This window comes from Gekko japonicus, unplaced genomic scaffold, assembly GCF_001447785.1.
Source record: "Gekko japonicus isolate JY-2015 unplaced genomic scaffold, Gekko_japonicus_V1.1 scaffold325, whole genome shotgun sequence".
Taxonomy (NCBI): domain Eukaryota; kingdom Metazoa; phylum Chordata; class Lepidosauria; order Squamata; family Gekkonidae; genus Gekko; species Gekko japonicus.
In genome coordinates this window covers 956,571-980,344 of record NW_015164674.1, presented here as the reverse complement: position 1 = coordinate 980,344, position 23,774 = coordinate 956,571, and the positions used below count along the sequence as shown (strand labels likewise).

General features: G+C 43.4%; 1 protein-coding gene across 1 annotated transcript in view; it reads left to right on the top strand.

The window, feature by feature from the left end:
- The window catches only part of PCSK5 (proprotein convertase subtilisin/kexin type 5), a 491,368-nt gene that overhangs the window by 316,468 nt on the left and 151,126 nt on the right, over window positions 1-23,774 (top strand). Inside the window, exons 13-14 of the mRNA XM_015409257.1 lie at window positions 14,376-14,512; window positions 18,849-18,992. Of these exons, the coding sequence (XP_015264743.1) occupies window positions 14,376-14,512; window positions 18,849-18,992 (281 nt within the window). The remainder of the gene's footprint in view (window positions 1-14,375; window positions 14,513-18,848; window positions 18,993-23,774) is intronic.

Genomic DNA, 23,774 nt, shown 5'->3' with positions numbered 1-23,774 from the left:
AAACCTAGGGGGGGAAAACCTCCTGGACTTTTGCATCCTTTGCCTACTCCTTCCAGACCGTGGGAAGTGGTCTCTATGGACTTTATCACTGATCTCCCTGTGAGCAAGGGGAACACTGTTATTTGGGTGGTGGTTGATCTGTTTTCTAAGCAAGCCCATTTCGTTCCTTTCCCTTCACTGCCTACCGCGCAGAGGTTGGCTGCGGCGTTCATGTCTCATGTGGTGAAAATCCACCAATTGCCTACTAAGTTAATTTCTGACAGGGGGACCCAGTTTGTTTCTAAATTTTGGAAGGAACTCCTCGCTATTTTGGGGGTGGAGCAGGGGCTCAGCAGCGCTTATCATCCCGAGACTGACGGCCAAACAGAACGGGTTAATCAAACTTTGGAGCAGTACCTTCGTTGCTTCACTAATTACCAACAAAATGATTGGGCTGATTTGTTACCCCTGGCTGAGTACTGTTACAATAACACTGTGCATAGTTCGACTGGCATGTCTCCATACAAGGCTGTCTCTGGGTATGACAGCCCCCCCCTTCCTTTCCTGGAGGGGGTCTCTGACCGTCCCGTGGGTGATGCTAATACCTGGTGTTCTTCTCTGAGAACTGCATGGCCACTTTTGTGTCAAACTCTCGATGCTGCTAAAGCAGCTTATAAGGCCCAGGCAGACAAGGGTAGGGTGGTGGGATTTGATCTGAAACCTGGGGACCTTGTGTATGTTTCTACTAAAAACATCAAGATGTTGCGCCCAAGCAGGAAGCTGGGTTGGAAATTTATCGGGCCGTTCAAGGTGCGCAAGGTGATTAATGATGTTGCTGTTGATGTTGTATTACCTAAGAATTTGCGCTCTCTGCATTCTGTCTTTCACATGAGCTTACTGAAGAAAGATCCTGGCACCTCTACATGGAGGCCGACTGTTTCTCCCCCGCCTCCGATCATCCTTGAGGGGGATGAGCATTTTGAAATCGCTGATATCCTTGATTCCAAGCTGAAACGTGGTAAACTCTGGTACCTCATTGAATGGGTTGATTTCGGTCCCCAGCACCGCGAATGGGTGGAAGAAGGGGATATTCGGGCCCCTTACCTGCTTCGTTGTTTCCACAGGAAGTTCCCGGACAAACCGGGAGGTCTCCCGCCCAGCCCGGGAGATCTCCCGCCCGGCCCGGGAGGTGAAGGTTAAGGTGTGTTTTTGAGGGGGCAGTATGTCAGCAAGCTGCCATGGTGTTCTGTGTAACTTCTGCTTGTACATATGTGATCCCTGTCCCTGCCAGCTGGCCTATGTGTTTTCCCTGCTGTAATGCCAAAGTAAAACAACTGGAGGATGTGAGGGGGAGAGTATGCTTCGCTGTTAGCTTCTTACTTATCAAGCCTGTGAACTGCACCTGTGTTTTGTCTACTGTTCGCCTGGTTCCCAAGACTTGAGCAAGCAACCGTTTTCTCCTGCCCGCCAGCGGGAACGTTATCCATTGGTTGTGTATCTAACTTGAATCCCTTTATCATGTCTGCCCTAACTGCTTGTGTTCAGTTCTAACAAAGAACGTGTTTGAGTATCTTTCCAATGCTTTGAAATAAACTTTACTTTCTTTGAAACGTGGATTTATTCTCGATGCTTGGGGATCCAACACCTGGCAGGCATATGAAAAACAATTGGAACACATTTTGCCCCTTTTTTACCCCCTTAGGGGTCATGTTTCTCAGAACTCAAGGCTTTATAGGGCACTGCTTGTTGAGGTTCAGAGGTCATTTTTGGGGTGTGTCTCTCTCGGGAAAGACCACCCCAGGTTCAGGGCTGAGGAGGCTGGCTACATAGAGCAGGGATCACTGGGGGAGCAGTGGGGGAGGTAGTTGTGATTTCCTGCTTTGTGCAGGGGGGTTGGACTAAATGACCCTTGAGTTCCCTTCCAGCTCTATGTTTCTACGTTTTCTCCACATTTCCTTCTTTTGATAGTCATATTCCAATATTCTCCACTGAAGAAGTCACTTCTCTGATCTTCGATGTAACTGTAATCACTAAATAGTATCAGTACTTGGATGGGAGACTACCAAGGAGGACTGAGGCTCTTATGCAGAGGAAAGTAATGGCAAACCACCTCTACCTCTTACCTCAAAAACTCCATGAGGTAGAAATTCATCATCATCATCATCATTGGTTACAGTCAGATATTTGACTGGTAGATGGTGTTCTGCAATTCAAGATCCAGCCAAATTCTTGGGAACTGCAGGTGTATCTTTGCAGGATTCTTGATGTTCCAAGCCGCTACCTGGTGGAATGAGCTCCCATATGAGATCAGGGCCATGTGGGATCCACTGCAATTCCACCAAGCCTTTGGTTGAAATGGTGGATGCCCCTCCCCTCTCATGGCCTATCCTCCCCCCCCCCGGTGGCCTGGGGTGCCCACTATTGCACTTTAGTTAACATGATTGACATCTGATCCAACCTGTTTACATGGTATTTATGATTCTACTCTGTTTTTAAAATGTTATTTTAAAGTGTTTTAATTGTACTTATTAAATTGTGATGTAAACCACCCTGAGACTGCTTGTGGGGAGGGTGGTATATAAATCAAATAAATAAATAAATAAATAAAAATAAACACTGTCTTCTGGAGCTGAGCTGGCATTATTTGCTCAGTGCCCAGAATGTCCAGGTGTTTCTTGAATGTCCACATATTTTTGAGACTTCTAGGCACTGCTCTAATGGCTGCAATGACAATTGGCATATTGGTACCTTCTTTTCCCAGAGGCACTCTAACTCTGTTCATATGTCTTGGTATTTGGTGGTCTTCTCCTATTCTCTCTTCTATATTCTGCTGTCTCCTGGGATTGCAATATCAATGCCTTTCTAGCTTGCAGTGCTCAAGGTGGCTTATAATACAAGTAAAATAACAGTTATAAAATGCATAAAGGTAAAGGTTCCCTTGCTCGAAAGCCAGTCGAGTCCGACTCTAGGGTTGCGGTGCTCATCTCTGTTTCAAAGCCGAAGAGCCAGCGCTGTCCGAAGATGTTTCCGTGGTCATGCGGCCGGCATGACTAAACACCAAGGTGCACGGAACGCTGTTACCTTCCCACCGAAGTGGTCCCTATTTATCTACTTGCAATTTCTTGCTTTCGAACTGCTAGGTTGGCAGGAGCTGGAACTAGAGACGGGAGCTCACTCCGTCATGCGGCTACTCGGGTCTCGAACTGCTGAACTACTGACCTTCCACAGCCTGCAGTTCAGCATCTTAACCACTTGAGCCACCACAGCTCCTTTTATAAAATGCATAATAGATGGCAATTTAAAATACCAATTAAGACTACGAATAAATAAAAACTGAAGTAGTCAAATTCAGTCCTTATTAAAATTGTCTTCAGCTGCTTGCTGAAGATCAAAAGTGATGGGGCCAGGCCCAGGGACGTCCCTGTGGAGGTTGTTCTGTAATGGTGAAGCTGCCACCAAAAAGGCCCTCTCTTTTGTGCCCACCAGCAGCCCCGTAGCTAGGGAATTCTTTGGGAGGGGGCCTTGGGGGGGCCCACCAGCTAATTAAATGGAAGTACAGTGCAGGTGGTAACTTGGAGCACTTTGGGGGGCAGCCCCGGAGGGAGGGGGCCCAGAAGAAACACAAGGGGGCTGGGCCCCGTGGGCCCCATGTTAGCTACGGGCCTGCCCACCAGACAAGCTTTTTTGATTGGTGGGATCTGCTGTGATCTCATGGGGTCACCATGAGTCAGTTGTGCCTTGACAGTAATATTTTACCTTATTCACCTTTTCATCTAAGGATCTAAAACCTCTTGATCAACCAGTCAGGTTCTGAAATTGGAAAATGTAATACATCAGTTCTCTGAATGTTTTATTTTTACCCTCCACTAGTATTTCTATGAACTCCTGTGTCCTATTCCATTTAGGCTTGCCAATCTCCAGGTGGGGGTGGGGGACCCTCTGATTTTGGGGGTTCCTATCCACCACCACCCAGTTGGCCAGTAGGGGAAGCCCCACCATGTGGCTACCCCTTTCCCTCCCCTCCTGTGTGATTTAAAGGGCCCTTCAATTGATCAGCAGGGCATGTGGCCACTGATCAGCTGGAGAACCCTTTAAATTTTCAGGAGGGGAGGGAGAGGGGCTGCTACTGGCTGCGTGCCTGAACTTAAAGCAGCAAATTCACCGCTTGGAATTCAGGTGTGGGCAGGCTCTTCTTACAAGGATCCATTTAAAGGGAAGCTTCCTTTTAAATGGTTTCTTGTGAGTGGGCACCGCCAGCACCTGCCAAGGGACTGCATCTCCAACATGATTTATGCATTTATGCATGATGTCATTGCACTGAGGAGTCCACACACCTTCCTGGCTTTTCCCCCAAAGTCCCCCACTGGGGAAGGGTAAGGACCTGGCAACTCTAATTCCATTCCACTTTTTTTAGTAGCAATGTGTTTCTATTTTCTTACAAGAATTCTGTATAGTTTTGGGGGGTTTTTTCCTTGTTGTATTGCCATTTGTGTCTGAACTGGATGGTGATACTCCTGAAAGGCTCAGAGTATTTCTGTTGATATAATTGCTACAAGCAAGTCCTATTGCAATGCATTAGCATCACTCCAGGCAGGCACTCAGTGCATGAAAAATAAATAGGTTCTGTGGCTCTAGGGATATAAGTGTTGCTGGAAAGTAAGAAACAGCATAAGAAAGTTTACATTTTTAAGAAATTAGCTTTTTCCTTTTAAACTGCAGTATAGTGTGAAATATTCACTTCTTGTGAGAAGAGTATTCTCCAGTGTACAAGGTGTGTTTATTTAAAACCATCACTACATATAGGGCAAAGTAAAGTATGCCCCAAACAATAACAAAGGCATTCCAGTTCAGAACTGAGATTACTGTAGGTCTAGCACAAATAAATTGCATGACTCCAAATTATGATTGCATTTAAGGACTAACGTCAAGCAGCTGATGATCTAAAGGTTTTAAGTAAAGAAATTTTGCAAACCAAAGAGTAGAGTTGCCAGGTCCCAGGTAGAGTGGCAACTGGAGAGGGATGGGGAGTGGGCTTACCGGGAGCAGGGAGTTTCATCCAATGTTTCAGCAATGTGCCCACATTACTTCCAACATAACCTGGAAATGATGTGGGCATGTTGAGGACATTGGAACGATGCTCTGGTTTTGAGGCAAAAACCAGACCATCACCCCAATGTGCCTACCTCACTTCTGGGTCACGTTGAAGTCATGTAGGCATGTTGCTAAAACATCAGGTGTTCCTCCCTTTTTTGCAGTAAGTCCCCCTCCGGCCAGCTGATCAGTCCCCCCCTGGCCAGCTGATCAGGGGCTTGGGAGCGGGGGACTGCCACCCCCCCCCAGGGGGTCTGGCATTCCTCCTGAAGAGGCATTGGTAGATTCTGAAGATACTAAGACACATTTTCTTAAAGCTTTCTTAACTTTGGTGGGGTTTGCTGTGAAAAAGTGCAGTTTCCACAGTAGTGGAAGAAAGTAAATGGATAACAACAATAACCTAGGGATATAATCACAGGAAAGTAATCTACTGATAATGAATATTTCATTTTTTACACATTTGGGGCTCTAGTCCATAAAACCTTATACTAAAATAAAACATGTAAAGTGTTTTGTTTTGTTTTCTGCTGCAATGTATTATTACACTAGAAATTATTTCATTTCTTGTCATATATCTGTTGCATTACTTGTTGGTACATTTATGAGAGGAAAATATTAGAGAGGAACTCTGATAAAATTAGAAAAACATGCCAAGACTCAGTGCTGCTTTAGGTTATGTTAAAAGTGACATCATATCCATGTAAAAGCAAGCCTTGTCAGCATTGCTAAGGAAAAGTTCATTATTAAAGGTTATATAAGTTCAAGAGATATGTTTACAATTTGGAAATGTTTTTAAGGACAGTTGTGTCTCAAGAAAGAAAAACAAAGGGAGAAAGGTTAATGGAGACATCCATGTTGATAGTTTTAAGTTATTTCAAAAAATAACAGAAGAGATTATCAGAAAGGTGTTAAAGTATGGCAAAAAGCAAAAAATAAAAATTGAATTTAAAAGGTGGACATCTCTGAATTGTAAGTGTAGTTCAGGAAAGGAAAGAACTGCCTAGGAGGGTTATAGTATTTGCTGCCTTCTTAGGTTTCAAGGAAAGGCTGTGAAGATCTTTTGGGGGGATGTTTTAAGGATAGGGTTTAAACTTAGGTTTAAATGATCCAACCTATCTCTGTGAACAGAAGGAGCAATTTTCACCAATTTCCCATCTCATTGTAAACTTCTTCATCATCCCCATCCTAAGGAGCAGTTTTTTGAAAGTGCAGGGAGAGGAATCAATGAGGGGTAAACAGAAACAATTTACTTATGAAAAAAGCTATCCACAGGGTCCCCGACTTAGCAACTGTTGAACACATGGGGCCCACCAACATTTTTCCTGGCACCTACCAGATGTTTTTAGTAAGTTGGAAAGGCCAGATGGGGTTTCTAATGGGCCATTGAAAATTTGATTGGCTGTGGAGATTCAAAAATAGGATTGCCAGGTACTTAGCTGCTGCCAGTGGGGGGATTTGGGAGGTGTTCCGTGGGTGAGCATGTTGATGATGTCACTTCCGGAAGTGACTTCATTGCATCAGCAGCATCAGAGTGACATTCTACTTTTTGTGCAAAGCTAAAAATGTAAAAATGCAAAGGTAAAAATGGCTACAAACCATAGAGTTTTGCCTAAAATAAAGCGTCACCCATGATGTCACAATATAATGACATCACTTCTGGAAGTGACATCATCACATTGCCACCATTGCTGAGGGACATATTTTTGGGGGGCGGGCCCAAGCCCACACAAGTGGGGGATCCCCTGCCCCCACTTGGGGGCTGACAAGCCTATTCAAAAATCTTTGCTTCCGCATCAGCTGCCACCACAACACATGAATTTTCATAATGTGACTGAAGGGAAGCTGTGTGTAAGCAAGAAAATAAAACAATATGTTCATTTAAAAAGACATCCTGTTAAGTAGAGCTTCTGCCTGAAATGCTGAATAGTTGAGTTGCTACTAGAGTTATGCATAATCAACTCTCATAAGACCATAAGAGCCCTGCTGGATAAGACCAGTTGTCCATCTAGTCCAGCATCCTGTCTCACACAGTGGCCAACCAGTTCCTTCCTTTCTTCATTGGGAAGGTGTTCTAATCATCTTAGTCACTCTCCTCTGTACTTCTTTCAGCTCTGCAATGTCTTTTTTGAGATACAGTGACCAGAACTGTATACAGAATTCCAAATGAGGCTGCACTATAGATACACACAGGGGCATTATAATATTGGCCGTTTATTTTCAATCTCTTTCCTAATAATCACTAACACAGAGTTTGCCTTTTTCACTGCTACAGCACACTGGGTTGACATTTTAATTGAGCTGTTCACTATGACCCCAAGATCTTTCACCCTCTCAGTCTTAGCAAGTTCAGACCCCATTATTTAAAGTTGGGATTTTTTTTCTCCCAGTCACTTTGTGATTAGCTCCATCTCTGCAGCAGCAATTTCATGTTTGTGCCCACCACCCTGTGTCAGAATTCCTCAGGTGACTCAGGCTCAAAAAGGTTGAGGACCCCTGAGCTACACTCTTAATTATTTTGATCCAACCCATTTTTAATTAACGTGTAGAAGTTTTTCCCATCACTCACAATAAAGGTCGAGAGGTTTGCGATTTATTATTCAAAGTAATTAGAGACGTTTCTGCTTGTGTGAATAGAAAAGTGGGTGGAGGTATAAAAAAACTAAACATTAACTGATGTGGACATTTTTCCAAGACTTAGCATGTCAGATTTTGGGAGAAATGACTGTAGTAACTTGACAGTTGAGAAAGTTTTCATAGTGCTTTCATAGGTAGCATAACGGGGACTGCACTAAAAGAATGTTGTCTTGAATTTCTCTGTTGTTACTTCTTCCAGTCTGTAAGCTGTCACTGGAGCCCCTATGGAGAACAGCTCAGAAAAGCACTCTGTAGCTTAAGAATACTACTTCCAGTTCATGTTCCATTAGTCATACATGCCAGAATCCAGCTTACAAATCCAGCTGCTAGTTTAGAATGAACTGAAACACTTTATCAACAAAGTTCTACACTAGCACAGAAATGGTCTCTTAATGTCTCAATACTCAAGCACAATGATTTCAAATATGAACATTCTGTGACTTAGGAGATCTGCTGATAAAATTGAGCCTAACAGCACAGGCATACATTCCCATGATAGTGTGGTTACAGCCAATGATACCCTTTCATAACATCCCTTTCAATCCCCTTTCCATATTATATATTGTAACTTTCTCTATGCACATTTAAGCCACCAAACCTATCACCAGTCATGTAGCAACCTGTCAATACCAGTGCCAGAGGGCAACAGCAGATCTTGGTATCCATGCTCTGTGGTCAGTCCTCCAGAGAAGCTGTTTGGCTAATGTGTGTGACAGGGTGGTGGACTAGATGAAATGCTAGTCTGATCCAGCAGGACTCTTCTTATGTTCTAGCAACAACACTATTATAATTGCAATATATAGTACTACTATATGTCTGGACCTCAGAAACGGCACTTATGAATGATCTCTCTATATTAATAATTGCGTTTTTGTGTGACTCTTTTCTGAATGTTCCACATGCTCCCACAGCCTTTGGGCTCCTGCACTGTAAGTCTGATGATGTACCAATCCAGTGGCTGAGGAGGCGGAGCCCAGCATCTCAGCCTCAGTGGGGTGCGAGGCTACAGGTGGGACAGGCTGCTTGCATGGGAAACAGAAACCGAAGCCAGGCTGGGAGGGCCCCTTTTGTCACCCAGGCTGCTTGCCTCTCCCTCCCCCACCACTGGAGCAGAGTCTCACAGCCACTCCCTCCCAGCAGCGCTCGCACAGAACTCTCACCCCGCCCCAACATGCCCGGCCTTCTGCTTCCCTTTCTTCCGCTGGATGAATGCCTGCTTTGCATAGCACCCTCCTCATGGGGGGAGGGGAGAGATGAGCAGGAGCGGAAGACCACCAAGGCTTCTCTGTGGCCAGCCACCATCAATCTCCTCTCGGCCCATCCCATCCTGCTAAACACCACTTCTTAGGCTGGGGTGGGCAGCCTGGGAGCGCAAGTTGCGACCCTCGCATGCCTTCCCCTTGCCTAGCATGAAGCTCTGTCTGACGGAGCCTGCTCGAGGTCTCCATCCCCAGCAGCCATTGAGGGGAGCAGGCTGTCATCAGGTGTGCATGAAGCCTGGTGGAACAGCCTTTACCGCCTCAGCTCTCCTCTCTGCCAAGACCTCCTGTCCCTGCCCACCGCCCCTTCCCCCGATGAACACATGCCAGAGCTGCGGCCACTCCCTCAGCCAGCGCCGTGCTCACCTGCCTCCATGCTCCCCTCTGAGCCCGCTGCGTCGGCAGTGTGCAGAGACAGGCTGCCATTTGGCGGGGACCGCAAGGCCAGCATCTTTCTAGAGCTCATTGTATTGAGGTTACAACGAGCTTTGCCACTAGTATCTATATAATGTGAAACTTAAAAACATTGAAGTTTATTGCTGTGCAGACCCACATCTTGTATCTGTGCAGGCATGCTGTAGTAGAAGCTTCCAAGGCTTTCCAGAGCTCTAGAGCAGGGGTGGCCGAACTGTAGCTCGGGATCCGCATGCGGCTCTTTCACACATATTGTGTGGCTCCCTGCAGGGCAGCTGGGGAAGCTAAATATCATTAGCAAACAAATATCATTGGACAAATAAATATCATTATCAATATCTGCTTTTACCACTTTTGTTATTATTTTTGGCAGTCTCATTTAATGTTAATAAAAAACAAATTTGCATATATCCCAGTAAAAATGTGTAATATTTGTTCATGTCTTGCAGCTCTCAAACATCTGAGATTTATTCTATGTGGCTCTTATGTTAAGCATGTTTGGCCACCCCTGCTGTAGAGGGTGCTATCCCCTTCTACTGGCTTTCCAGCCCAAATGATCACATGGTAGGAGGGGAGAGTGCCTGTCTCCTCTATCCCCTGCAGAGAGAGGAGCTTATGGATTTTACTGGTGTTTCTTTCTGGCTGAATCACCTTTTTTCACCCTAGATAGCTTCATGAATTCACAGGTGTGAGTCAAAATGGCTCAAAGGGCATTTTTTAAGAAGTGTAGCCAGTCTGATATTAAGATGGCTCAAACTGATGGCCATTCCTATTGCCTGTTATACCATGGTGAAGACCATAATACATCCACTTGCTCTATAGGCAACCAGTTCACCCCAAACACCAGACATGATACAGCTTCTCACCTGAAGGCAGCATGTCTCTATAGGCTCTGAAAACCACTAATCCTATTGTCCAAGCCTTACAACCTGAGTCTGTCAGACAGGTGGTATTTTCTGTGCTACAGAATCTACTAAACTTGCCAGTTGAACAGTCGCAGAAGCCTGCTATGACAGCCCCGTCCTCTTCCCTCTCTCAGAGGCATGATTTTCCCTCTGTTTTTCTTTCCATTTTGTGACTGAGCTGCCCTAGTAATGTATTGTCTTCTTTGCTGAAGAACTCTGGCTGTCCCACCCTGTCACAGTACAATATTTTGGCTGTTGGCTTAGCCCAGGAACCTGAGGGGAGGGTCAGGATCGCCCTTTAACTTAAACGACTTAAATGACACTTGAGGTGTTTTGAAATTCAAAAATAACAAAATGCTTTATGTAACATAAAGGGGAAAGATTAGGTGAAATCAGGGGTTGAAATCTCTGGGGTAAAACCAATACATGCACAGACTTTAGTTCTTATGTTTCATGCTACTGAGAGTTTCTTAAGCTATTCATTTTTTTAATAGTTTATTTATCATTTTTTCATTACAAACAAAAAACAAAAAGAAAAATATACATAGTATTTATTTATTTCATTTATACCCCGCCCTCCCTGCACGCGGGCTCAGGGCGGCTTACATAGTATATAAAAATCACTTTTTTGGAGTTTACATTAAACACTTTTCTCAATCCATTTGTTAACTTTTTGCCATCTTTTTTGAAACACATTTTCATCTTTCCCTGACAATATCATATTTACTTTGTCCATTTCCTTTATTTCAAGGATTTTCATAGTTAACTCTTCTAGATTTGGTATTTTATCAGTTTTCCAATACTTCGCAACGAGGATTCTAGATATAGTAAGGATATATAGTATAATGCATAGATCATCACATTTAATTCCATCTGGTATTATATTAAGCAGATAGATTTCTGGTAACAACTGTAATTCTATATTGGTAATCTCTATTATTAATTGTTTTATACTTTTCCAAAATTTACAAATCTTCTCACATCTCCACCATATATGATAGTATGTTCCAATGTTATTTTTACATCTCCAACAATTTCCTGAAACATTCTTATAACATTTAGATACTTTATCAGGTGACCAGTGTCATCTGTAAAACATTTTAAATATATTTTCTTTGTATGACGTAGCTCTTAATAATTTAACAGATTTCCATCCCATTTCTGCAGCTTTATAATACAGATACCAGTCTGGAAATCCAAGTCCTCCTCTTTCTTTCTTGTCACGGAGAAATTTCAAAGAAGACTGGTACACTCTTTCCAGTACCCAAAACCCCTTATCTTGAAACACCAGTACTCGTCTAGTTTTTAACTGACTCTTAAGGTTTCTACAAGCAGTGTCTAACCACACCAGACCAGGAATCTCTGCACTCTTCAGAGCTAACTCCCTGTTTGACTGGGTAGGGAATTTTCTTCTTTCTCTAGATCTATCCCCTTTCCTTGGCCCGAATGGGAGTCTCCGTCTAACTACCCACTTCTCCTTGCCAACTTTCCCCAGTTCTACTGTATGTGTTAAACTGCTCTCAGTCAGGGTTGAATTCCAAAACTGTCAGTACTTGAATCTTCTCAGCTAGGGCTGAAATCAGTTCTCATCAGTATCCAGTTCAGCTCAACTGATGCTAACCAATCAGATTGCTTGGAGCAGCCTGTCACTCAAGACTCTCTGGCTCTGTGAAGAATCAACCCTTCACAGTCCTTTATCTGTTTACACAGCACTTCAAACTTTTAAAAATGCAGTCCATAACACCTGCCTCCCTGTCATCCTCCACTTGAAAGGTTGAATTTTTGTAGAGGGTTGAGGAGCACAGTTGCAAGTTCTTCTTCTCCCACACAAGAACGAACTCTCTTGTTGTGGAATCCACCCATAATAAGCAAAAAGCATGCTATCATTTAGCCCCCATAAATAAGGAGGGACACAAATTGGGTAGTTTGGATAGGAAGGTATATTCTTGAGCTTCTTCTGTCTTACTCACAGTAGCCAGCTAGTATTATTTATTGTATGGCAGAGTTACATCCAGGAAGCATCTAATAATATAAAATTCAGAACCAAGTTGATACAGCAGGTATGCAGACCAATTGGGCAATCTGCCTAAATACTAATATCTAAATTTACGGTCCATTCAGTTGCAGCTGGAGAGAGTTCAAAGAGCTCTGTCAGATCTCCCTGGAAAGCAGGCAGTAATCTCACATTCCTGTGACAGATGGAAAATAGGTTGGCAGGCTGCACCACAATTGCATTCCGGTCCTGGTATTTTGTCCCATTTAAACAACAGGTCTGCATAGCTGGCAAAACCTATTTTTATTCTGTTAGCCTTCTTCCATACTTTATGTGGCAAGTCAAATCTTGCAGGCCTCTCATTGGTGTTTATTAGGTTATAGATATCTGGTGGAAATTATTCCATCCATGTTCGCTAGGGTTGCCAAGTCTTCTTACCTTGGCAGCGGGGGAGCCTCGCCGGGCTCCGGGAGCTTCTTGGTGGTGCTATGTCGCTCACGTTGAGGGCATGGCCCAGATCGTCAGAGGGAAAACCATAGAGTTTTCCCTTTGACGATCTGAGCCATGCCCCCAACATGAGTGACGTGGCTGCGTCACCTCTGGTGATGCAACCACGCTGCGCTTCAGGAGGGTGGAGTTCCCCCCGGGGCCCGATTCCGCGGCGGCGGAAATCAGGCCTCCAAAGCGGGGGTTTCCCCGCCCCCACTTGGCAGCCCTAATGTTCGCAACCATTCATTCCCTAGATTGAAATTTTGTGATTGCAGGATTTATGCAGATCTTATTGCTGGGTGTTGGGATCTTAGTCTGGTAGGCCCAAATCAGCCATGTCTTTGTGGGCATGCAACTCCCTGTTTTCAATTATCTTTCTATATTCACAAAGAATAGCATCTTGTCTTCAGAGATGCAGGGGAGCGATGTGGCACAATATCGGTATTCAATAGGCCAGAGTGGGTTTAATACATCCACTGATACATCCACTGATGGTTCTCATTGTTTTATTGAGTTGGATGTCAAGTTTGTGAACATGGAGGTTGTTGAGCCACACTGAAGCACCGTATGGATGCAATTCTAGTTTGTCTCCTTGTGGTGCACCCTGAATAACACTAAAGAGCTAAAACTTCTGGCTATGCTCCAGGTACAGGTCAGGTAAGGTTTTTATCATACCCAGGGTCAATTTCAGCAGGCTGCAACCTACAAATTACAGTTCACCTTTCAGTAGCAGCATAGTAAGGGGTATTACTCCAAACAAAGGCCTAAAGGCATATCTCAATCTCCTAACAGGTGTCAGCCTCTCCAGAAGCAGCCCTTCTGACTACTTCCCTTATCCAGGGATGGGGCACTAGAGAAACCATTCCATAACAGGTTGTGCCATTTTTGTCAGCCTGATCTTCTCTCACTATGGATAGCTGGGATATTTCTGAAAGTTGTCTACCCGCTCGTTCCATATGTCCTACAGTGCCTTTTCAGTTGCCTCCACAATGCTTGCTGGATCAGGTTGAAACCTTGTGAGTTAAATGTGTGATTGAACCAGTTCTGCCCTTACAGCAAGAATCTATTTTCTATTATGGGTTTTTCTTGGTTCCTGAAAGGGGTGGTGGCTCTCGGACTGTTTTGAATTTTAGAAACCTAAATGTTTTCCTAACAGTTTTGACATTTTGAACAGTTTCCTTGACTGAAGTTTTGCTGTTGTTACATATAAATATGTGGTTTGCTGTTTTGGGAATCTTAAAGCTGCATATTTTCTTTTGTTCCTGATCCTAAATCCACATGTCAAATTAGCGTTGAGGATTCTTGATAATTTTGACCTCATGGTTAGTTGGGACTAGTCCTCCTTGTCCTTCACACAATGCATAGTCTTCATTGGGCTAGTGTTGGATTTCCCTCCTATTATATTACCATTTTGACAGGGAGAGTACTTTCTAGGGCTTTAGAAAGCTTTGGAAGCTTCTACCGGGCAGGCCAGCGCATGTCCCAGATAGGTGACTGCAATGTAGATCACTTGATGAACAATATTTACAAGTGGATGCAACTCTTTTTCATGCATGTTACTTTTTAAATTTTGATTTTTTTCATGTATATTGTTATTGCTTTTTTTTTAAGGTTGTTTGATCATTCCATGGAAGGGTTCAAAAACTGGGATTTCATGACTACTCATTGCTGGGGTGAAAAAGCAGCTGGTGACTGGATCTTAGAAATTTATGATACCCCATCACAGCTGAGAAACGTCAAAACTCCAGGTATGAATCCTGTCATTCTTTCCCTTACAGATTTTATATGGGCAAAACATATCTTAGGGAGCAAGGAGGAACATATGGGAGATAACATTATGTGAAATGCATATAAAATTGTTCACAGACACTTGAATTGGATTTGGAAACAAATAGGCAACCAGTTTAATTAAGCCAGAAGTCTTGTTTTCCATTCTCTATGAGTTGTCCTTGTCAGGTGGCTTTAGAATTTTGCACTACCTGCTGTTTTTGATGGTAATTAAGGCAAAAATGATGTTTGCTAAATTCTAAATCAAAGTAAAAGCACTTGATAATACTGCTATCTGTGCATCAAGCAGCACTACAGGATCCAGGTGTACACCCAAATGATGCACCTGCTAGTTCACGGTGACTGAGAACCCTATCAGTACAGGTGAAACTACTACCATTTCTAGGTCAGCCAGCCATCAGCTCTTCTGTCATTAGAAGTTTTAATTTATTAACCATCATCCAGCCCATAATAGAACCCACATATTCACATTCAGGGATTCTACTGCTGCTTACAGATTTGATGGGTGTTCTCAAAATACTAATGCTTCTGTACTTCAAAGCTTCAGGCATTTCTCTCGAGCAGTTGCATATGATGTATTAAAAGAGCAGAAGGGAGAAGTGCTCTACCACTTCAGAAACACAGAGGAAAAACAGTAGTCATCTAATGCTGCCCTTTGGTATCCATTAGTAAGACAGGCATATAATCACTTCAAAACAGTGCTTCTAACTCCTAACCATCCAAAACAATGCAGAAGAATGTGACAGTCACTTCTGTAAAGTGCTACTGAGCAAGGCAGAAGTACAAACAAGATCAATCTCTCTTCAGCTATTTCCAGGCATAGATCATCTATTAGGATGGTCCACTAAAGTGGTACCTATCCCAAACCTTGTCCTTCACCCTGATTGGTTTGGTGGAGCTGACCCATAACCAGTGTTCCCTCTAAGCTGTGTAAGCAACCACTCGTTAACACAGAAAGCCCCACTCTGCCACAATCTGAACCTGCACAGGGTCTTGCACTGCCCATTGCCCATTTTAAGATTGCAGCAGTTATAATCTGCTCAGGATGTGAACTGCTCTGCTTAGTAGGGGGGAAAAATAGGGTGAACATTGCCCATAGCCATCTTTTCCATTACCTTGTTGGAAAATGGTAAATTATCTCATGTCCTATACTTTTTCAGCAATGCTGTATTAAATGGTAATTTCTTTAGGAATGGCCAGATAATGGCCAATACCACTGACATCACACCCTTCTCCAATGACATATTAACAATATTTGCAGCAAACAGGCTCAGTAGTGGTCTACAGGTTTTAACCCACACAGTTAATATTCATGGGAAAGAACTCAAAACCTGTGGAAACAATGGCTTGGATCCACAATAGAGGTTTTTTGTGAGTACAAGGATTTCCATCTGTGTCTTTCATGCCTCCCTAACCCTCTCCTGTAGCATCCCCAAATTCATTAGACTGGTGAGCCAAATTTTGAAAAGAAAAGCTTGTACCAACAATAATATCTCCCATGGCATTTTGAAAACTAATTCATGTTGCTTAGCCATGTTAGTTTGTAGCAGCGAAACAAAATAGGAAGTCAGTGGCATCTTAGGCATTAATAAAATTTATTCCACCATAAGATTTCATGAGTCAGAGATCACTTCAACAGCTGCATTTGAACGGCTATATCACTGGACATGTTCTACTTCAAATATGAATTTGCTCTATCTACTAGGAGCATGTCATTGTCATTGGTCCTCTACCCCTGCAGGGTTTGGGAGTACCACAAATCCATGCCCTGATGTATGAATTGGGTACACTAAAGGTATAGAAGTACCCAGCAGACATCAAATTAAATGCATGATCAGCATTTCTGAAGTTGTTGACATACTTGGAAAGCATAACAGTTGCTATAGTGGCCATGAAGCCTTGAGCCATGCCCAACAAGGCGGCCCTCATATAGATGCTAAAATCTTCCAGATAACAGTAGCCTGGGAAACTGCAAAACTATCTGTGAAGTGGTCTCCACAAGCTGAACCAAGAAGCTTGGATATATTTGTATTTAATTATTTATCACTTGGTTATTCATAGCTAATGTGTGAATTGTCTACATTGAAAAATACTGAGTTTGATACAGAACGTCTGTTTGTGGATGCTCTGTGATGATCCTTTGACTCATGGAAATCATTGTATGATGTTGCAGTCCATGAAGTGTATGGGTGAACATGGGCTTTTTTATCTCCATGTCCCCATCATTCCTTGTCACCAGTGTTCCCTCTAAGCTGAGTTAGTGTGAACTGGCTCACAGTTTTTTCGCCTCCAACTCACACATTTTTTTTAGCACAGGAAGGATGGCTCCAGAGCAAACTAATGTATGCAGCAGCCAAATCACTCACTCACAACTTTAATGCCAGTAGCTCACAAAGTAGAATTTTTGCTCACAAGACTCCACAGCTTAGAGGGACCATGGCTTGTCACTAAGAAGAAATTATGTTTAGGTCTTAGAAGACCTCAGAAGCTAAGCAGAGCTGGCCCTGGTTAGTATTTGGATGGGAGACGACCTCCAAGGAATATCAGGGTCATGAAACAGAGGCTGGCGATGGCAAGCCATCTCTGAACTTCCCTTGCTTTCAAGCCTCACTAGGGGTTGCCAGAATATTTCTACATTATTTATAATTTTATTGCAGTATCTCATTAGTTTTTTCTCCCCACTATCCACACTGCAGCATGAAGTGTTATTACTATTTTGTGAGACTAGGACACGGGATTAGTTATAATGGGTTGAGTCCAGACTTAATTTTCTGCTGACAAAAGGCTTTTGTGTCAGTAGAATAGAAATTTCCTGATCCCCCCTTTCCACTGCAGCCCATTAATCTCCCAAAAATGCTGCTCCTGGGGGACAGGAGCCTCAGGAATGGTATGGGGAGCCTGCACCAGGGGAGTCTGCACCAGGAAGGGAAAACTGGCACAAATTATTTTTTTCCTTCTATTAGCATAAAATTTTGCCTGGATCCAACCAGTGTTTTTATTGTTCTCAGCAATAACTCACACTATGTCAAGCTCAGGCCTCGCTTGCCATAGAATGCTGTCCAGGCAAACTCCTGGTCTGTTGCATTAGAGGTTAACTGCTTTCTTAAAGATGCTTTTTTCACTGTTTTATCTCCCATGCCATTTATCGTCTCTGCCAGGATGGGGGGGAGTGACTGCTGGGGTGAATGTGTGCTTGAGCTTGTGTAGTATGTATGCCCCCCTGGGAAGTGCATGATCTCAGCTTCTCGCCTGACCTTGGGATATAATTGTTAGTTTGCAGGTGTTGGGCAGGCCCAGAGGGTAAGCCTAGAGCTTTGGCGGGCTGAGTGCGAACATTGATTGGGTGGTTTGCATAGAGGGGCTGTCCTGCTTTTTGTATAGGGTTGGACCTGGCCTCCAGTGGCCAGTTCTGACAAAGAATCAGTCTATGCTTAGAATCTCTTTACCTCCCAGTAAACAAATCTTGCTGCAACAAGAGTGTCGTGAGAGTGATTGAGTCTAGGACTTGACATAGTGTCAGAACTACCTTTCTCTCTCAACCTGGCACACCACTGACGTGATAAGCGCTGGAAGCAAGGAGACTGAAACAGAGACCCTCCCAAAGTCACCCGAGGGCCCTGATGTGAAGCCAAAGAGCTAACAAGCAGAGATGGGACGGTAGGATGCCCCAGACTGGGCTACCCCCCTACCTTGGAGCAACAAAAGCCTGGCAGTGGTGGGCGGTTGATGAGTGACACGGGGTCTTGGAAGTGTTCCAGGATGACCCCGAGCACCTGAAGGCCATGAGATATCGGCTGGAGGATGAGGACATAGAGCTCGCCCAGCAGGAGCTGAGGACTGAAATGGCAGAGCTGCGCAGAGACACCCAGGCTGCTTTGTACAGCCTCCCCAATGCCATTCACCACGTTATGCATCAGGAGCTCTGGGGTTTGGGACTGCAACAGGGGGAAGGAGCTGCTCCAGCTCCATGGGTCGAAGGGGCACCACCAGTTGCCCCCTCATGCCCAGTTCCTACACCCCTCAGGGATGCACTAGAAGCTACTTTTGATGGGATCCCGGGGATACTAGCATAGAGGGGCTGTCCTGCTTTTTGTATAGGGTCGGACCTGGCATCCGGTGGCCAGTTCTGATGCAGAATCGGTCTATGCTCTTGCTGCAACAAGAGTGTCACGAGAATAATTGAGTCCAGGAGTTGACACACTACATCTTCCAGGTTATTGATGATACAACCGGAACAGAAAATAGAGACAGGTACAGTATTTGGCACACATCACTTTTCCAATATGTCTCTCCTAGGTAAATTGAAAGAATGGTCTTTAGTACTTTACGGGACATCCACCCAGCCTTACTCCCAAAGAAATGATTTCCCAAAAGCTGAACGGGTACGCTCAAGTCCAATAGAAGACCCAACCGAAGATTATGGGACAGATGATTATGCAGGTAAGAATGAACAGTATTTTCCAAAGTATTCACTAGTGTAATTCTAGTGAACGTTTGATCCCATATTGATTAGCTGGGTACTATCTTCAAGACAGAAAAGGGCCCAATACAGATGCAGATCATGGGAGCCTACAATATATATTAACATTTTTTTTAACTTCTCACCTTACATGTCACACACACAATAGAACCCAAATAATTTCAAAGTGTCATGGAACACTAAAAATAAAGAGTTGGATCCAGACTAAATTTTCCAATGGCAAAATATAACTTTCCTGCCTCTCCCCTCCTACGCACTACTGATCTCCAGGAAATGCTGTTCCTAGGTGTGCGCTTTAGGTATATCTAGTTGGCTTTCCTATACCAGATCATTTAACTCCTAGCCAGAGCTACACCTCAGTAATGCTGTAGGCTCATTCTGGGCATAGTACACAAGTAAATACTATTAAATAATCTTTGCTTCCATTCTGAGCTTTTTATTAAATCACAACTATTGTGCTTTTAACATAAAATAAATCCACAAAACATTATACCATCCATCCATCACTGTTATGTAGATAATTACAGGAGAAGAATTACATGAGTCCATAAAAAGTTTCTTTCACCAAAAGAAAGAAGGTCATAGGCAAGGAGCCCCTTCTGAGAACAAACTCTTGATCAGTACAGCTTCCCATATTTATAGGCTTTTAAAATCATCTCCTAACAATAGCTAACTGTAAGGGTGCACATTGTTGGCTAACTCATTATCTCATACCTTCAAACACCATATAAAATTATCTCTAATTAAAATATCTTCTTAAAATGTATTAAAATTTTAGTTTGTTCTTGGCTGCTTTTTATCTTAACAAAGACTATTTAACAAAGACTTAACAAAGACTATTAAGACTATCTTAACAAAGACTATTTATCTTAACAAAGACTATATAACAAAGACTTAACAAAGATAGTAATTAAAAGTTTCTCATACATATGAATATCTTTTGGTCCTCAACCAATACTGCCATCCTTGAACTGTATCTTCATTTCTGTGAAGTTGGACAGTTTTGTGTCTGGGCCTCAACAAATTTTATCTATTCATAATGGGGGGAGGCAGGGTTTTAGTGCCACACCTTCAGTCTCTCCTTGGAGTTGCTCCTGAAGGAGAACCAAACCGCCTGGTTTGTAGGTTATGGAATGTGCCGAAATGGACAGATTGGCAAATATACTAAAAGGAAAAATGGAATAAAAATTTATGGGAGCATGGAGGGTGTTCTATGACTGGTTAAAGCATAAATACTGAGAAACTAAGACTAAATAAAGAACAATAAGAAAGATGGTTATTATAGTTGTGAAACTTTTATGAGAAGATTTGCATGCAGAACGTCAAATTCGTTTGTATATATAAACTAATAAAACTATATATTTTTATACACACACACGTCTATGGCAGGAGTGTTCCAGGTTTTTTAATTTGTTTAACTGTTTTTCTGTTTTGTGCTTTATCAAAAACTGCATTATAATCTCCAATCAGGCAATGCTCTTAATATTCATAAGTTGCAAATTTCTGTTCAACCCTAAACTTATTTTTGCCTCTGAAGATGGTAGAATTTTGATGGTGGAAATTCAAACAGAGGGAAAGAAAATTCTAGTGACTAGTACCTATGCACCATTCGTGGTGCTGCTTTGGCCCCTTCTTCTTGATCTGTTTTAGATTCTCTCAAGCTATCCTTTGACTGAGTCTCTAAGTCTTCTTCTTTCTCTTTATTTGATTCCTCTTCTTTGGACTCTGTCCTGTGAAAGTCTCTTTCCATATTTCTTCAAAAAGTCTGCAGTATTGAGTTTATTCTGTGTCTCTGGCATTCATATGACCTTCTGGTAACAGCCTTCTATAAGATATATCATTGACTTTCAGTACTGATGTGAGGGAATCATATTCTTTCCTCTTCTGTCTCATCCTCCATGGTATCTCTTTCAAAATTTTAATCACAGTTCCTTTTATAGTAAGGTCTTTATCATTCTCCTCAGCACCTCATCTCGCACTGCTCTTTTAGTAAATTTCACGTGAACCTCTCTTGGTACTTTGTTCTTTCTAGCGTAGCTTGAATTTACTCTGTAAATCAGGTCTCTCTCTCTTTGGAGATCATCAATTTCAACCTCCATTTCTGATGCCAGTGATTGTGCTAGTAAAAGGGTCAAGTCCTCTTCCTTGTCCTCTAGGATATTCTGTGAGATTGATGCCGAAGAAGATTTTTTTAAGATGACTCAAGCAGTTTATATTCATCAGAGCGCCAAAGTGAGAATGAATGGAGACTTAACAAAAGAGTTAGCAATTGAGAAGGGAACAAGACAACGATGTCTGTTATCCCCATTATTATTATTATTTATCCTCACTGGAAGTATTAAACAATATGATCAGAGAAGATAAAAGTATTAGTGTTGGAAGTTAATCAGACAGCAGGAAGATCAGTGTGATCTAACTGACAGTTCAGTGACAGCTACCTGTCAGCAGGTGGGCAGATAAGCCTGTTCTAACCGGTTATAGCTGGCACTGGACAGTGTGCAGTCACCATGACTCAGCTTGTTGCTGATTGGTGCTGCTATGTATATATGTCTGTACAGAAGCCATGTACGTTCTCTTCGGAGGTAACAAGCGTCTGGCGAAGCACTTTGTCTGTAAATTCTGTGAATAAACCCTTGTATATAGTGTACCACTGGACTGTGCAGTGTGGTTACTATAGAGGGGCAGAACAGCAAAGAACTGGTAAGAGCTGGGAGGCTGGAAAGTCTGCTAAGGTGCTGAGTTGGCTTAGACTGGTTGTGGACCGTTACTCACGCTCTGCGCAACAATTAGAGGAACAACAATACGTGGTGAAGAATATTTGCGGATGATTTAGCTTTTATTTTAGAAGATCCTAGCACTTCTATAGACAGCTTGATGAAGAACTTAATGGAATTGGCAAGATGGCGGGAATGAAAGTGAACAAATAGAAGACAAAGATATAACACAACCTATAATAAAAGAGCTGGTTGAGAAGACAGGATTTCAATCAGAGCAAAGAGTGAAATACTTAGGCATTACCTTGACAAATAAATGGTAGTTCTTTGGTGGAAGACAATTATATGAAACTATTAAAAGAAATCCAAAAATATTTAGACAAATGGAATAACTTGCAGTTATCATTTATGGGAAGAATAGCCACAATTAAAACAGATATTCTTCCTAGACTTATTTTTATTTTTCAAACTATCCCAATTTTACAGAAGCAATCATATTTCCATGAATCCAGTTATAATACTGATGATGTAAAGTTAAAAATGTAACATTTGTTGTAGGAATTCTAATGGAGAAGATTGTAGTGTAAAAAGTGAAGTGAGACAAACTTACTTTTTTCTCTCTACTGAAGTACCTCTCTGTAGACTGCTGGGGCAGGCTCCCTCATGGCTTTAAGCACCATGCAACCACTGCTGCACCTGATAGACAACCACCTGTTAGAAGTAGGAAGTGAGGGGAGTGTGTTGGAAGCCATCAGAGAGGCTGGACCAGCAGCATCGCTAAGGTGACCCTGCTGGGGTGGCGTACCTGATGGATTAATGTACCCTGGTCCTGCTCCTACACCTGACAGACACCTGCCTGTCTGGTGTTGGGGGAGTATGTTTAAAGGCATCAGGGAGGCTGGGCCAGCAGCATGGCTAAGGCAATCTTGCTGAGCAAACCTCCCCAGTGGCTGTAAGCATCTCACCTCCTCTCCTACACCTGACAGGCAGCTGCTTCTCCAGTGTAGGAGGAGGAGGGGGAGGAGTATTAGAAGCCACTGTGGAGGCGGGGCTGGCAGGATCACTAAGGCATTACTGCTGGGGCAGCTCCCTCATGGCTTTAAGCACCCTGCAACCACTGCTGCACCTGACAGACAACCACCTGTTTGGTGTAGGAGGTGGGGGAGTGTGTTGGAAGCCATCAGAGAGGCTGGGCCAGCAGCTTTGCTTCACCTCACAGGCGGTTGGTCACTCCTAATTTCCTCGACTGTCATTAGCTCTCTGTAGTCCCCTGTAACTGTTCTTTTTACCTCAGAACACAGAGCTCTGCAGCTGACCAATCAGAGAGTGGGGGGTGCAAGGAGGCAGCAGCCTGGCAGTCACATAGGAATCAATGGCGGAGGGGTTTTCCGGTTTGTGGATCAGCGATGGTGGTCGCTCTCCCTGGACCTCAGGGGAGTGACTTGCACACCAGCAGTATGGGGGGGGGTTGCTACTTCAAGTAGCACTCACATGGAGCCTTTGCGAAGGGCTCCAGGCCATAGGGCTTTTGAGGGGCAGCCTCTTTGACGACTAAATGCCAGAGAATTGAGGCTTCCCTTCACCCTGACGGTCCTGCCACTGTGTGGTCTTCGGGCACAAGCTGTTTCGACTGGGACAAGCGCTGGAGATCGAGCGGAATATCATTTACTATGAGCGAAGTCAGAGAAATGACCGACAATGAACATGAGTTCAAAATAAACGGAACATTTTAAAAGTGAACTACCCCACCCCCATGGGAAAAGCGGAGCGCAAAGAGGGATACCTCTTATGTGAATGGACAGGTAAGCATAACGAAGGGGGCAGGGGAAAAATAAACAGCGATTTTGTGTGGAGAGACTTACTTGAGCGCTGACAGCAAGGTGACGATTGTGTGAGTCCGTCTGAAGCGGTTTGGAATTGTAAACAATCGTATAAAATGGTGGCCTCGCAAAGAAAGTTTAAAGCAAAACCGGCGGGTAGTCAGAGCCCAAAACCGGAAGAGGGAGCAGACGTCATGAAAATGTTAGC